Genomic DNA, 14733 nt, shown 5'->3' on the forward strand with positions numbered 1-14733 from the left:
TGTCAAATCTAGGTACTCCCCACTGGGAAGCTGTTAAATGGCTCTTTAGGTATTTAAATGGGACTAAAAACCTTGGAATAACTTTTTCTAAAAGCACTAATGGTGTCAAACTTGAAGGTTTGTGGACTTTAATTATGCTAATGATAGAGATAGTAGGAAATCAACTACTTCTTATATTTTTACTCTCTGTAATGCATACATAAGTTGGAAGTCCCAACTTCAAAGTATTGTAGCTCTTTCTACTACTGAAGCTGAGTATATAGCAACTACTGAAGTAATAAAAGAAGCAATATGGCTCAAAGGTTTAATTTCTGAAATTGGTTTCTAGAAAATAAACTTGTAGTTTACTCTGATAGTCAGTCCAGTATCCAGCTATGTAAGAATCCAGTTTTTCACCATAAAACCAAACACATAGATGTTAGGTATCACTTTATTAGGGATGTTATAAATAAAGGAGTAATCAATCTTGAAAAAATAAAGTCTGAAGAAAATACAGTAGATATGAGAACAAAATGCTTAACAATCGAAAAATTTAAAAATTGTCTTTACATTCTTCACTTATAAACTATTATTCCTTAACCATTTTTATGTTGCAGGTATTGGAAGCAAAGGCAATGATAACAACCTCTTGACCACCATCTTGGTTTGAACCAAGGTGGAAAATGCAAAAATAATATAGCCCAAACCAAATGATTGGGCCTGGCTCATTGGACGACCGGATCTACTAGACCCAAATCTCACTTATCCACCAACCCGGCCCATTAAAGGTTTGACCCGACTGCTTTCTTAACCTCATTTCTTAACCTTAATCCGCCGTCTTCATCTCTTCTTCTTCTCTCAGACGACCCTTAAGGTCCTTCCCCACTCCTTCGACTTCTGTGCTCTTCCTTTCTCCAAAAATGGTTGTTAATGAGCCATTAAGAGCCAGCCTCTTTAAATAGCTGATTCTTGTTGGTTCATGGTTAACGAACTGATTATTCCACTGTCTTCTCCTTCCTCTAAATCTTTGAAAGACTCTGTGGCAAAAACCTTTATGGTTTCTGGTTCAAAAGCCTTGGTAGCAATTCCTTGGTGGAATTTTGAGTATAACCTTTGTGGTTTACAAGCCTTTGTGGCTTCTGTGTGATCTGTGCAACCATGAGCAAGGTTGTGGCCTTCGGCCTCACTAGGCCCTGGGTCTTAGGCCTCTGAGCCGATTAATCTGACACTGTTTATGTCCCCTTTCTCTTTGTCTATTGCATTTTCCCAGTTTATTACTTGTAAGTCTATTTTTGTTATATAAGGCCATTGTAATTTGTTATAAAAAAGTTTGTAACTATTTTTAAGTTTTTGTAATTTTATACTGTAATCTTGCTGGAAACCGATCCACTCCCAACAATAGCTTTCCTACTTCTTCTCTTTTTCCCAAATACGCAGAAATGGTGTATATAATGGCAAAGTGCATAGACGGCCAAATGAAACCTGATTGCCCATTACTTTAAAAAACTTGTTGAAAGTGAAAACAACAATATAATATTATTTTATATCTAAATTTATAATTATATTGAAATTTTTAATATAATACTCTTTTAATTAAATTAATTAAAATTAATTTAAAAAACAATAGGTAAATTACCTTTTTCGTCCGATAAAAAAGGAATTTTTTCACTTTAGTTCCATGATTTATGGAATTTCCGTTTTAATCCTATACTTTAATAGATTCTCCATTCTTCCGCTAAAATTTGACGAAAAATAGTGTTTGGAACTAGGGAAATTTATTTAAAAAATACAAGAAAAAAAATTAGAAAAATAATGTGTTTTAGAAAAATTTTAAAAAGTAAGTGGCACCGCGGTTACTCACCACGGTGCCACAATTTTTTATTTAAAAAAAAAAATCTCTATGTCACCACGGTGCTCAATCGCGGTGACATAATTTTTTAAAAAAAAAAAATTAATGTGTCACCGCGGTGATAATTTTTTTTTTTAAATATTATTTTATTCCACGACGAATTGCTGCCAACTTCTCGTTAAAATTTCGACACAATCATGGCGAGTTGTCAACCATCAAATATACCATTCGACTCCACTTGATGAGACGAATATTTTCCCACAAATAATTTCAAATTTTACCAAACGTAAATAATGAATTTTTAGCACGACCACCGCACCTTTCGACCGTCGATTCGCCGCCACTGGAGTGACCCACAATCACAGACCACCACCACTGGACTCGCCTCGACCTAACGGTTCTAACGACACCAACCTAGTTCAATTTTATTAAATATTTGTTGAGATATGAAAATTTGAAGATTTTTTCACCGAAAATTCGTGCTAAAGTTGTTTGCTACCATTTCTCCACCGTCAGGACGAATCACGGATTGAGACTATAGCCATTCGAATCCTGCCGTCCAGACGATTCCAACAAGACCAGTCTTGCTCAATTTCATCAAGTATTTGTTTGTTCAATTAAAATTCATATGTTTTAAAATAGTTATAATTTTATTAAATTCTATTTAATTAATTAATAATACTATTTATAATTAATTAATAAAATTTTTTATAATTAATTAAATAGAACTTAATAAAATTATAAATATTTTAAAATATATGTATTTTAATTGAATAAATAAAAAAAAGAAAATGAATTTGGCAAACAGTTTCAGCGAATTTTTAGTAGAAAAATCTTCAAATTTTCAAATCTCAACAAATAGTTGATGAAATTGAGCAAGACTGATCTAAATAGTATTATTGATTATTAATTATAAATAGTATTTTTAATTAATTATTTTTATAAATAGTATTATTAATTAATTATAAATAGTATTATTAATTAATTAATTATTATAAATAGTATTATTAATTAATAAATAGAATTTAATAAAATTATAACTATATTAAAACATATGTATTTTAATTGAACAAATAAATACTTGATGAAATTGAGCAAGACTAGTCTTGTTGGAATCGTCTGGACGACAGGATTTGAATGGCTATGGTCTTAATATGTAATTCGTCCTGACGGTGGAGAAATGGCAGCAAACAGCTTTAGCGCGAATTTTCGACGGGAAAATCTTCAAATTTTCATATCTTAACAAATATTTAATAAAATTGAACTAGGTTGGTCTCTTTAGAACCGTTAGGTCGAGGCGAGTCCAGTGGTGGTAGTCCATGATCGTGGGTCGCTCCGGTGGCGGCAAATTGACGGCCGAAAGGTGCGGTGGTCGTGCTAAAAATTCATTATATACGATTGATAAAACTTGAAATTGTTTATGGGGAAATGTTCGTCTCACCAAGGGGAGTCGAACGGTATATTTGATGGTTGACAACTCGCCATGATAGTATCGAAATTTTAACGAGAAGTTGGCAGCAATTTGTCGTGAAATAAAATACTTTTTTTTTTAAAAAAAAAATTGTCACTGATTTTGAACCGCGGTGACACATTAAATTTTTTTTTTTTTTTTAAAAACAATGACATAGAGAAATTTTTTTTTTTAAAATAAAAAATTGTGGTACCACGGTTACTACTTACTTTTCTAAATTTTTCCAAAATACATTACTTTTCTAATTTTTTTTTCCTGCATTTTTTAAATAAATTCCCTTTGGGACTAAGTTAGAATTTTTTTTTTATAAGAAATGAGATTGAAACGAGATCTGCGTGGTGAGACTAAAAGAAAAAGTTTCTTTTTTTATTGCACGAAAAAGGTAATTTAGCCTAAATGAGAAGACAATATTTCGAAATGTGTTCTTTTGTTTTCCACAGGTTTTAATGTCACTTAATTAGCTTTGCAGTTATGTTACAGTGTCAGCCTGACAGGATCCATAGAGAGGATGAAGAACTAGCCAAAAAATTAAGTTTTTTTGATAATTTTGCTTGCTTAATTTCTTCAATTTAAAATCTTTTCTTTTTCCCACTTGATTTTCTCTGGATCAAAACTGATTGTTAGCCTTCAACAATGCGAAACATCTGTAACATGATTCTGGCTTTTATAATGACAAACTTTATTGATGACAAAGTAAATTAAAGCAAATTTATCAAAAAAAAAAAAAAGGAGTAAATAAAAGCAACAATTTCTGCACAAAACAAATTAATGAAGCGATAGATATAGAATATTAAGGAAAAGGAACACCTCGTTATCTCAAATGAATAGCTCACGCCCCGTATCGTCTTATTTCAAGATTATTACTAATCAACCAGCCAATAATTTATGACATATGACCAATATGACACTGCAATGATCTTGCAACTTCCTAATATCTTTAGCAATGTTTGATGGCTCATGCTTCTGTTTAGCCAGTTCTTGGTTGCAAGATTGAATTTCTGTCATGGCAAGTGAAGTATGATTCCTGACAGATCTTGTCAGGCCAGCGCGCATGAATCTGTTAGCTTCAATGAGTTGATGGGTAGCCATTTTGTGTCTCGTCCAACACTTGAAATACCTGAGTTTTAGTTCAGATCGGTCGTCTTTTATGGCCATTTGCAGGCGCCAAATCTTAGTCGTTGTTGTCTTGGCATGTATCACCGTCGTCCCGATTAAACTTGCAAGAAGTTTAGGAAAGAGGGGTTGGCCTTTGAATTGGCTAAGAATGTATTGACAGAAATCAGGGTTTCTTGACTGAGGGCAGACGTCATGGATGAGTGCATCCGTTATTATCACGTCATGGCCGCCGGGTTTAGTAATATTGTTTCTGGGGTCGAGTCTTGATGAATTTCTGGAACTATTGACTGGCGAATCAATGAGGAGTACAAGAAAACTAGTCAAGAACATTGGGGTAAGAAGTGAGATCTCCATTTCTTGATTTTCTTGGACACACAAACTGTTAATTTGCCGTGTTCGCCTTTTCCCAGGAAGAAAGAAACGCTGCATATATATAGTGGCAAATTGGACTGATAGCATGATAAGGTTATTAATTAAGGCAAAATCTGCTTAATTACCTTTTATCATTATATACAACAGTACAATGATTATTGGTTGATGATGCTTGTCGATCATCTCCATGATACTTGTCTCATTCAGCAGGAGAGACCAAAATCTTCAATTTAAGCATATCAATCGTTGCATTTAATTTTCTGGGACTAACCATCTAAATTTTAGAAGGAGACTGAACAGGATAATTAATTCAGTCTAACAAGGATCATACATACGTCTACGGATATGTGATCAAAAAAAAAAAAAAAAAGGAAAAAAGAAAAACCAAATAAAAAATAGGAATGAATTTATACCTATTTGCTTGATAATTCTTCCTGATCATTAGTAGTACATGTAGGTACTGTAGTATTCCGTGAAAAAGACATGGCCGGGCTCTGGGTTTTCTGATGAAACGCAGCAATTTTGTTGCCCTTCTCATCGTACAAAATGTTATCTTCATCGTCGTCACGAACCCTACATTTCTCTCCTAGAATTATCGTCTTTTTCCATAGCGAATCGTCTGGTTTCAACTTCTTGTCCTTGCTCCATGGCTTCTCTTCCCGCCGGGAAAACTGCCGCCCTGGCATGCCGTTGCTTACCCTCATGCTCAGGCTTGACACCAGCTTTGAGGTCATGGAGTTGGACCTCTCGGGCTGGTGATGGCAAGAGGCGGCTCTGAGGTACTGCTGCCGGCCAGGCGGGGGTGGTAGTGGTACCTGCTGATCGTTGGACGTTGGTTGGGCGGTGTCCCTCGCCTGGTCCTCCGTACTCTCGGCGGCTGACGGTTTCGTGAGTTGCTCTTGGGATGTTTGGGCGGCGTCTCCATCTGGATTATCTTCTCGTTTCTCTGTCTCGCCATCCGGGCTTGACGCTTTCTTGCGACCTAACACTCCGCAGAGCAACGAAACTGCACCAAATTGTTGCAAGAATGCATGAGTCAGTTGATGAACACTTGAGTTCTTTTTTTCTTTTTCTTTTTCTTTAAATTGTAGGGAAAAGATATATATAAATAATGATAATTAACAAGATTATCTTTAATATATACCTAAAGGAATTTCTTTTCCCATGGTAAGGGAAAAAAAAATGAAAAAAAAGAGAGGAAAGACCAAGATTGCAGTGACACCAGTTTGTCTGAGCCTGAACAAAAAATTGAACTGATTTCTTTTCTGGGACTTACAGAAAAGACTTTAATGTTTATTTTTGGGTTGGATATTGTTAGAGGGGATTCAACTGAAGTGGTTGCCGAATGAGGTTGCTTGAATTCAGGGCTGTGTAAGAAAAAGCTAAGGCCAACAGGGTTGGCACCTCAATTTTAGCTACAACATTAACTTTTGACGGTTAAAATTAGTTACTTTCCTTGAAGATATAATTATTTTAATATATGATTTTATATCTTTTTTTGCTATTATCCAGTGGGGATAAGAGTTCCGTTATCTTAAACGGACATGGGCCCGTATCTTTATTTAGCTTGCTTAGGCTGCCTTAACACAACTCGAAGTGGAAAAACATACTTTAGCAGCACAACTTTCTTTAGTCACGAAGCACAATTACATTTGCAAAGTGAAAACAAAAACATGCCCATTTCAATTCACTTCACTTGATGAGGCGCCCATTACAATGAATTTGTCGGCATTGTTAAAATTAAGGTATGTTTTAAGTTTGAAAGGTGGTGAATTTTGATATTTTGTCCCACTAAGCAATGTTCTTTCTTTGGTCTTGTAGTGGCGTCAACTACTCCTCTCTCTCTCTCTCTCTCTTCTCTTTTTTGGGATTTGATGAGACAGACACGGACAGTGCCAAATCACTTTGTCAATTAAAGGGGATGTATTCAAAAGGTGTTTTCTTGGGAAATCCAAGTCCAAAGGTCACAAATATTGGATTACGAGAAATCCATACATCATAGTACAAAATTTTCACGTCGTTCTTCGTGAACCCCGCATGATATTTAGATGAATGTGGTTAATAAACCTGCAGTACACTTCCTCAAACTGTCCTATCCAATCTTTATATAGTCCAATGTCCTCCTTTAGTCCCTTTAGGTGCATAGCCCAAAATATTTAGTGCCAAGTATATATGTGCCCAGGCAGCAGGAAAGAAAATTTCTCCAACATTAAATGAGCTCAATTACATAATTATCCCCCCCTAAAAAGGTATTAGGAAATAGGAACCTCCTGCACCAAAATGCATCCAACGTAGTTGTATTCATAACTTTGATGCCTACTGCCTAATAAGAAATACAAATGATACTTGTTTATGTGTCCAAGTCTAGTATTTAAATATAGCCATAAACTGTCCCTCTTCATATCGGAAAAGGCGACCTGTGGAATTCTTGGTAAGTTTTGGATAATTTATGCGTCCAAGTATACTTTTTTGTGTGGCCAATTTGATCATTTGTCTATATCAGTAGCCATTTTATGTAGTTATTTTGATCAACTTGAAGACATAATAAATGCAATTAAGTATTAAAAGTTAAAAGGAGTTATCAAGTGTCAAGAACGAGTCATAATTTTGAAAGGGAATTCAGAATATATATGCTATGGACAGAAAAACTCTTATTTGATTCAATCAATCTTTTGATCAACACACTAAAATTTTTAATCGAATTCTGAAAAGCCGACAGACTTACGAGTATGTGGGCAGCTCATGTTTTTCTTTAATCATTAAGCAGTCCGCAAACGCACACTCAAATAAGCCGCAGACACCTCTGAAAACTCTGTTGATTTCTTGGTCTTGGGCTCAACTGCTTTATACATTAAAACAAGAAATACCCAGATTGTCTTCACTCTACGTGTCCAGTCTATTTCATCTTTGCCTTTTGAAGTAGTTTCTGATACATGTATAGATGTAGTATCAAGTTTGAATATTTTGGATTTTCTGATTCCCGTTTCTACTTACTACATTCATACAGTTAAAAATTTCCAAAAGTTGAGTGTGAAAAGGATTGTGTTTGAATGGAGAGCAATTCAAGCAACAGCAGCAAATTCACGAGAATCTGTGTATTCTGTGGAAGTCATCCGGGTCACAGAAAAGTCTTCAGCGATGCTGCTATTGACTTGGGGAATGAACTGGTTTCTTCCTTTTTTTTTCCCTTTCTTTCTTGGAAATAGAATCAGTCTTTGATTGAAATCTTGGTCATGGTTGCCAGCAGTTCACAAAAAAATTGACTTTCCCGATGAATTCTTGGCTAGCTGATATCGGGATGCTTGTTTGTTTTCTGAAGTTTGAGCTCTGAATGTCTTCTTGTTGTCATGAATTTGTGTCAAGTTTATGGATTGTTTTCCTTTATCTTGGCATTAGGAGTGTAATAGTTCCTGTGCATTCTGTGAAATGTTTAACTACTACTTGATTATGGGACTGGCTTGTTTAGCTACGTAATGGTTGTGCATTTGGTGAATGTTTATTGCAGGTGAAAAGAAAGACCAACTTGGTGTATGGGGGAGGTAGTGTTGGGCTAATGGGGTTAATTTCCCAGAGAGTATATGATGGCGGTTGCCATGTTCTTGGGTAAGGATGGAATAAAGTACCTGTTAAATCTCTTCTTAAAAATAACATGGCTCTGGATCCTTAACTTGATTGTTATTTGCTTTTAACATGCAGAATAATTCCAAAAGCTCTAGTGCCCATTGAGGTATATCTTCATAGATTTTGCAACTGCTTTTACATTATTTTTATCTCTAATACCCATTGTCAGTTTCTATTCATGTTCTGTTGATCTCTGGAAACTATCGCAAGTTCTTGGACTATAGTGGATATCTGGTATGGCCACTCCACATGAAAATAACATCAGAATTCATCGGTCACTTCTTTTCAGCAAGTTTCTTTCTGGGGTGTGTTCAAAATCTGGATTCTGCAGAAGCTACAGACCAATAGAGTTGGATTTGCAATGTTATTTGTATATTTTACAGAATGATATTCTAAGTCTTGTCATAATTTTAACTGATAATTATGTAATGCTGGATTGACCGGAAATTGTTTCTCTGCTATTTTGCATAATATTAATTAGTTTCCAATAACGCTCCATGGATATGATTTACATGGACAGATATCAGGAGAAACTATTGGAGAAGTGAAGATTGTTGCAGACATGCATGAGCGTAAAGCTGAAATGGCTCGGGAGGCTGAAGCATTTATTGCTCTTCCTGGTAAAAGATTTAGAAAGGATCGCAGACTCTATTTTGGATAAATTAGTTTGTCGAGTAGTTTTTTATCTTATGGACTAGCATTTCTGTTTCCTGCACTTTTTAGGAGGATATGGAACCATGGAAGAGTTGCTGGAGATGATAACATGGGCACAGCTGGGAATCCATAAGAAACCAGTGATTTATCTGTCCTTACCTGTAGGCTTAGATGAAGTGTATCAGTTATTTTCTTTTGATCTGAATAGTTCTCTGAACAGGTTGGTTTGCTCAACGTCGACGGGTACTATGACTCTTTGCTCACGTTATTTGACAAAGGCGTCGAAGAAGGTTTCATCAAGCCAGCTGCTCGGCACATAGTTCTTTCAGCTCCTACTGCCACGGAGCTTCTAGCAAACATGGAGGTAACTTTACCAGCTAAAATTTATGAAATTATTGAACTTCCTCGCAAATTGGTCTCTGAGTTCAGTATCATCGTATTTATGTAATCAAATTTAATGCAAGTATTTCGAACATCTCTGCAGCTATGCATACTGATGAATTGCTATCTCATACAGCAAATGATTTTATTTTTAATTCTTTTAGTCGCGTGGTTTTTAACTTTGCAGGAATACAGTCCTTACCAAGAACATGTTGCCCCCCATGAAAGCTGGCAGATGAGCAACTGAGCAATTACCCAATGGAAAGAAATACATGATGGAATTTGTGGTAGGCATATTTACTGGATAGATCACTCGATGCAATTAGTTCTGTGTTCATCTTGGGCCACCATAATGATGCATTACTATGTCCGGTTTGATTCTTTGTGATTCCTGTTTTTGCATGACAATTATAGTCATATTGTCAGCTCATACTTTTGATGCAATGATGAAAATTAAGAGCTCTCACAGAACTTTATATTTGACAACAGAAGAGATCAGGACCATATGTTTCTGGTCCTATCAAAATGAGGTATTTATAGTTGAAAGGATGTTTATTAAGGGAACCTCAGATTCTACTAATAGTAGGGTGCAAAACATTCAACTCCATCGACCTAGGTTCTAATGTTAAACATGTCCTTGATCGGACAGATGCCACTTCTAGCTTAATTCAATTCTTATACGCTCAAAAGTATATGGGAGAGCGAATCAATTTTCTTGATGTGGTTTAGTTCTCACTTTGCTTCTACTTATACCAACTAAAATGACCATCTTCTTTTGTCCAATCTCATGCTTCCTTTTTTCTCGTTCATCAACAGAATGTTGGTGTTATTTTTGGTTAGTATTCATGTTACTTGATTTGTGAAGTGGGGCAATATGGCACAGGGTGTTGCATGATTGTACTAGAAATGGTACAATGCCAACCCTATTTAAAACGCCAAGGTAGGACGGGACTAAATTGCCCTGGAAATCTTTGATTGATTTTAGTTCGTGGGTGCTAGACAACTCTTGTTTGATAAAAAGGTCAAAACGAGGTTGGAGTGGCTTTTGGAGTTTTTAAGGTGGCTCCTCCGCATGGTGTAGGGACCCCCTTTAGAGGGTTCTGCCATCTTTGTCTAAGTCTCATGATCTTATCTCTTCTTAGAACTCAACCTCCTATGTCCATTGAAAAGCCAACTACTATTCACAGAGAAAACAAACTACCATATAGAGAGCAGTCCCTCCACATGTTAATGTCACAACATTTTTGTCCGGCGCGCTAAGCAGCAGCGACTGTTTTGTTGCCGACTTTAACTGCTCAGCGCAAAACAAGTACCTACCCTATTATTTACCATGCCAAAATGAAACAACAGAGAATTTCCTAAAAGCAGTCAGGCAGGCAAAACGCCAATTTTAGCCAATTTTTCAATAGTTGTATTACTTTGTTTCTCCAGAAGAGAAATGAACAAAAAGCGCAAGAAATTGTTGGACTTGCACCACGGAGTCTAAGAACAATTGTAGTTCCAATCCATCCACCTGCGCAGGAATACACTATACACTCACAATGGACCGAGAGATCAAAGCAACAGCTTTAGGATGAACCTAGGCCACATTGTATACAAGGACTACAATGCTATTGAACAACAGCTTTAGGATGAACCTAGGTTACATTGTATCCAAGGAGCGAAATGCGTGCTTTCTTGTTAGTATTTTTCTTGTTTGAAAAATTCAAGCCTTTTCTTTTGAGGGAGATGACATTAAATGATGCAGCGTGCTTGTTTGGATAACAGCACTGGGATTTGTGTCCCTTGTACGGATTGAAGGAGATTGCCTGGGCCCAAAATTCCTATCTACACCACTACGTGCAAAACGTCTCCAGGGCCTTGGAAGGTGGCATGCCAGGCGTGTTGATGTTACCAGTAGGATCACACCAAGAATGATGAACAGCCTTGCGTGAATTTATAGATATCAATGGAAAGAATCAGTGGATTAGCACCAAATTCAAAATGCTAATTCTAAGAAGAACAGGAAAGGGAAAATGCAGAAATGTAAATTGGATACCATCCGAGGAGAAGTATTAACCGACCCAAGGGAGCTGAAGGTAACCGTTCACCCAATGCAAGCATACCAGCAAGCACGCCAGTCACAATTGAAGCAACAGCTGCACAAGTGGACACGACAATGGCTCTGCCATGCTTCAGACCACGGGTCTGTTTGGGAAGCAAAAGCAATTATTACCTCCAAATTCATCCTCCACGAGTTATAAAGACAATCGGAACTTTGTACTGAATAATAGCATCATATTACTGAATCAAACCATAAGAATGTCGTAGTTTAAAAACCCTCAGTTATATTGTATTATCACCACATCTAAATGTATAAATAATTTAAACAGTCAAAACGCAAAAACATGTGAACTATTGGTGCGTGCCGAGACATCCAAATCAAACAGCATTTATATTACCTGGTAAACAAAACCAGAAGCACTGCAGGATATGCTGATTGCTATGCAAATGGGAAGCAATAATTTGGAAAATCCCTGCTCCAAGAATACAAATCCCATCTTTGATATCACAGATGCTATCCTGAAATGATTTTGAAGTGTTCATTTCTCATGAGAAGGTCTAATTGAAAGAAATTATGGAACCTATACATAATGAAATAATCTCGCAATAACACATTCTTTTAATTTCAAAACAAAACAGTACCCAAATAAAATGCCAGATTCCAAACCATAAATGATTTCTTCAACCACTTCATACTGCATCTGCAAGATCAAAGTGCAAAATTGACATCAAGTTCATGCAGCTTAGTTCATAAAGCAAGTTCATCACTTTGATAGCATGGGATCTTCAAATAGGAATTTTCAAATATACCAATTCTTGTTCTCTTCTTTGGCGTCTGTACACACGAAGCCATCCATTAAGAAGTACCTATAATGAGCAAACATTCTAAGGTTAAGTTCATTAAAAATGAGTAGAAAGGAAATTCATTTGTTAGTTTCTTTTCCTTCTTAATCTATGATTAGATGCTGAATAAAAGGTAGGATACCTACAAACAAGAAAGTAACTACAAATGCCAGCCATGGTAAATGAAAAACTGAGATCAATGATGCCTTTTGTTCTTCGCCTCCAGCACCAACACCTGGATGCACAGGATACAACAATTAGAATGAGGACCATTGAAGAATGGAGATATAAAGAAATTTCAAGCAGAAGACAATCCTTTGAAACCATCACGGATCCTAATGCTGAGTTTGCAGTACATAGCCCATAAATCAAGCATTTGTGCAGAGAGAAGACTCTTGTGCTCAACATTTTTCGCACATAAAAATGAGGAAATGTATACCCATAATATAATGAAAATAAGACGCTATCTCTAAGTATCAAGAGAGCCCCGACACCAAGCCTTCAAACTTTATAAAAATCATTCCAAGATTTCTAAATTTTGTGAATACAGATAAAAACCTGAAGCTTAAACTCATCATCCACAAACCACTTAAAATTCTTGCCGATTCTGAAGCCAAAGATGCACATTAACTATTAACCTTAGAAGAAATGAAAAAATATTGTTCTACAGGAACATTGATCATAAAAAGGAGTAAATAAAGCAGTACTTCACAGCAGGAGGAGGAGATACAAACGAGAAACCATAATAGCAGCCAAAGAAAGGAAAGGTGGTGCACCCCAATGAATCCTAGTGTTTTAACTTACAGACAAAGCATTTACATTACCTATAGTGCCAACACCAGCAAAAGCGATTCCTATCCAATCAATAGCATTCATGATCTCCTTCAGATAAAAATGAGAAAATACTGAAAGAATAGCAAGCCCGCAGCCGGAGACAGGTTGAATGACTGATACCTATATGAAAGGTAAAATTTCAGGATCAATTCATTATCATGACGACACAAGCCGAACAGATTAGATAAAATTGTTATTTTGGTGACGTTTACAGGAGCTTGCGATAGTGCTAGCAGCATCAAAAGAGCCCCGAATATATCCATCAAGAAGCCAATAATCCATGCTCTATTGGAAACATATGCCCTTAGCACCTGCAAAAAGAAATACACGAAACAAAACCTTGACCATTATAATAGAAACCCATCATCAAGAAAACATAAAGATAGCCTTTCCAGAGGACACAACTATAGAAATCAAATATAACCAGGGGAGAGATGAATTGCCAAGATGAACACGGTAAAAATTCATATATGTATACAATTACTAAACTAGAAGACGCAAGCACAATCAGAGACACAAATAGGAAAACATCCAAGACAGAACCTTCACCAGTACAATACCAAGAGAACCAAGAAAAATAAATAAAGATCACATATTTACAGCGGAAAGCTATATCAAGTCCAAATAACAACCAAAAAATGTTGTGCCCAAGATTTACACAAAACCACAATCCAAGAAACCATCTATAGACATACAACCATATATGGTATTAAAAGCATACATATATCCAATAACATACACCTATATGAAATCCATACCTTGGGCTTGAAAGAGAGAGGTGGGAGAATGAGGGTGCCCTTCTTCTGAAGGACCTTTCCGATGTTGTTTCCGGCGGTGGCCGCTATCGTTAAGCAAATAGATACCCACATCTCTTCCCTGTCGCGCCCGTCTGCGTTTTCTTGATATTTTTCCTCGCTGAATATAAATTTGGGTCTGAGTTGTAACAGTATCGTGTATAGATTATATATATTAGAAAATAAGTGGTGAAATGTGTATATTTCCAAGGCAGCAGAGATCTCTGTTCTATTGTTGCAGATCTCCCGTCGATTTTCGTCTATTGACAATAAAAGTGATTCAGTTCCTGTTGGGCTCTCGGTTTCTTAGACAGGCAATATTCCGGGGAATATCTTTTTTTCTCCTTCACCCCCTAAATTTATCATATTCTCACATCACACCTCAAAAGGTTATTTCAATTTTCTACGTTCACAAAATTGTTAGGTCCAATAAAATCAGATTTGAGTAAGAATTTCAAATATCATTATCAGTCATTCGAAGTTTATGAGTCATGACTATTTTCCAAGAAATGCACATGTAAATATTAATCTTAATTAGAATAGTACTGAATACGTGCTATATATATATAGTCATAAATATACTACTTATAGCAAATAACATAAAATTTTGATTTAAATCAACTATATGGAATTTTGACTTCTCACTATTTTTTCATTGTCTTGTTAGAGGGTTGGTGAAATACAAAGGCATAGACTAACGGGTTGGCGCTGCTAGAGGCGGGGAGGATAATACATAGAATGAAAGAACAAATAGGTATCTGTGTACCATAACTCAA

General features: G+C 36.1%; 3 protein-coding genes across 3 annotated transcripts; 1 reads left to right on the plus strand and 2 right to left on the minus strand.

Annotated features, from left to right (window-relative positions):
• Window positions 1-4166: 4166 nt before the first annotated feature.
• On the minus strand, window positions 4167-4769 carry LOC148787683 (pectinesterase inhibitor 1-like). The gene has a single exon (XM_088881067.1). It carries the CDS (start codon window positions 4767-4769, stop codon window positions 4167-4169), a length of 603 nt encoding a protein of 200 aa, XP_088737193.1.
• A 2640-nt stretch (window positions 4770-7409) lies between these two features.
• On the plus strand, window positions 7410-9922 carry LOC105164660 (cytokinin riboside 5'-monophosphate phosphoribohydrolase LOG8). Its single transcript, XM_088881795.1, is given in 9 exon segments — window positions 7410-7514; window positions 7795-7954; window positions 8293-8390; window positions 8484-8514; window positions 8929-9028; window positions 9132-9202; window positions 9283-9426; window positions 9631-9676; window positions 9679-9922. Coding segments are annotated over 8 exon segments (648 nt in total). The 5' UTR covers window positions 7410-7514; window positions 7795-7837; the 3' UTR covers window positions 9720-9922.
• Window positions 9923-10831: 909 nt separating this feature from the next.
• LOC105164659 (magnesium transporter, putative (DUF803)) lies at window positions 10832-14284 on the minus strand. Its single transcript, XM_011083366.3, has 9 exons — window positions 13922-14284; window positions 13376-13474; window positions 13154-13283; window positions 12476-12564; window positions 12297-12353; window positions 12129-12187; window positions 11885-12005; window positions 11482-11630; window positions 10832-11368 (listed from the first exon to the last, which is right to left on the minus strand). Exons 1-9 carry the CDS (start codon window positions 14030-14032, stop codon window positions 11149-11151), a joined length of 1035 nt encoding a protein of 344 aa, XP_011081668.1. The 5' UTR covers window positions 14033-14284; the 3' UTR covers window positions 10832-11148.
• Window positions 14285-14733: the final 449 nt, after the last annotated feature.

Source organism: Sesamum indicum, linkage group LG6 (genome assembly GCF_026168435.1).
Source record: "Sesamum indicum cultivar Baizhima isolate 11 linkage group LG6, ASM2616843v1, whole genome shotgun sequence".
NCBI lineage: Eukaryota > Viridiplantae > Streptophyta > Magnoliopsida > Lamiales > Pedaliaceae > Sesamum > Sesamum indicum.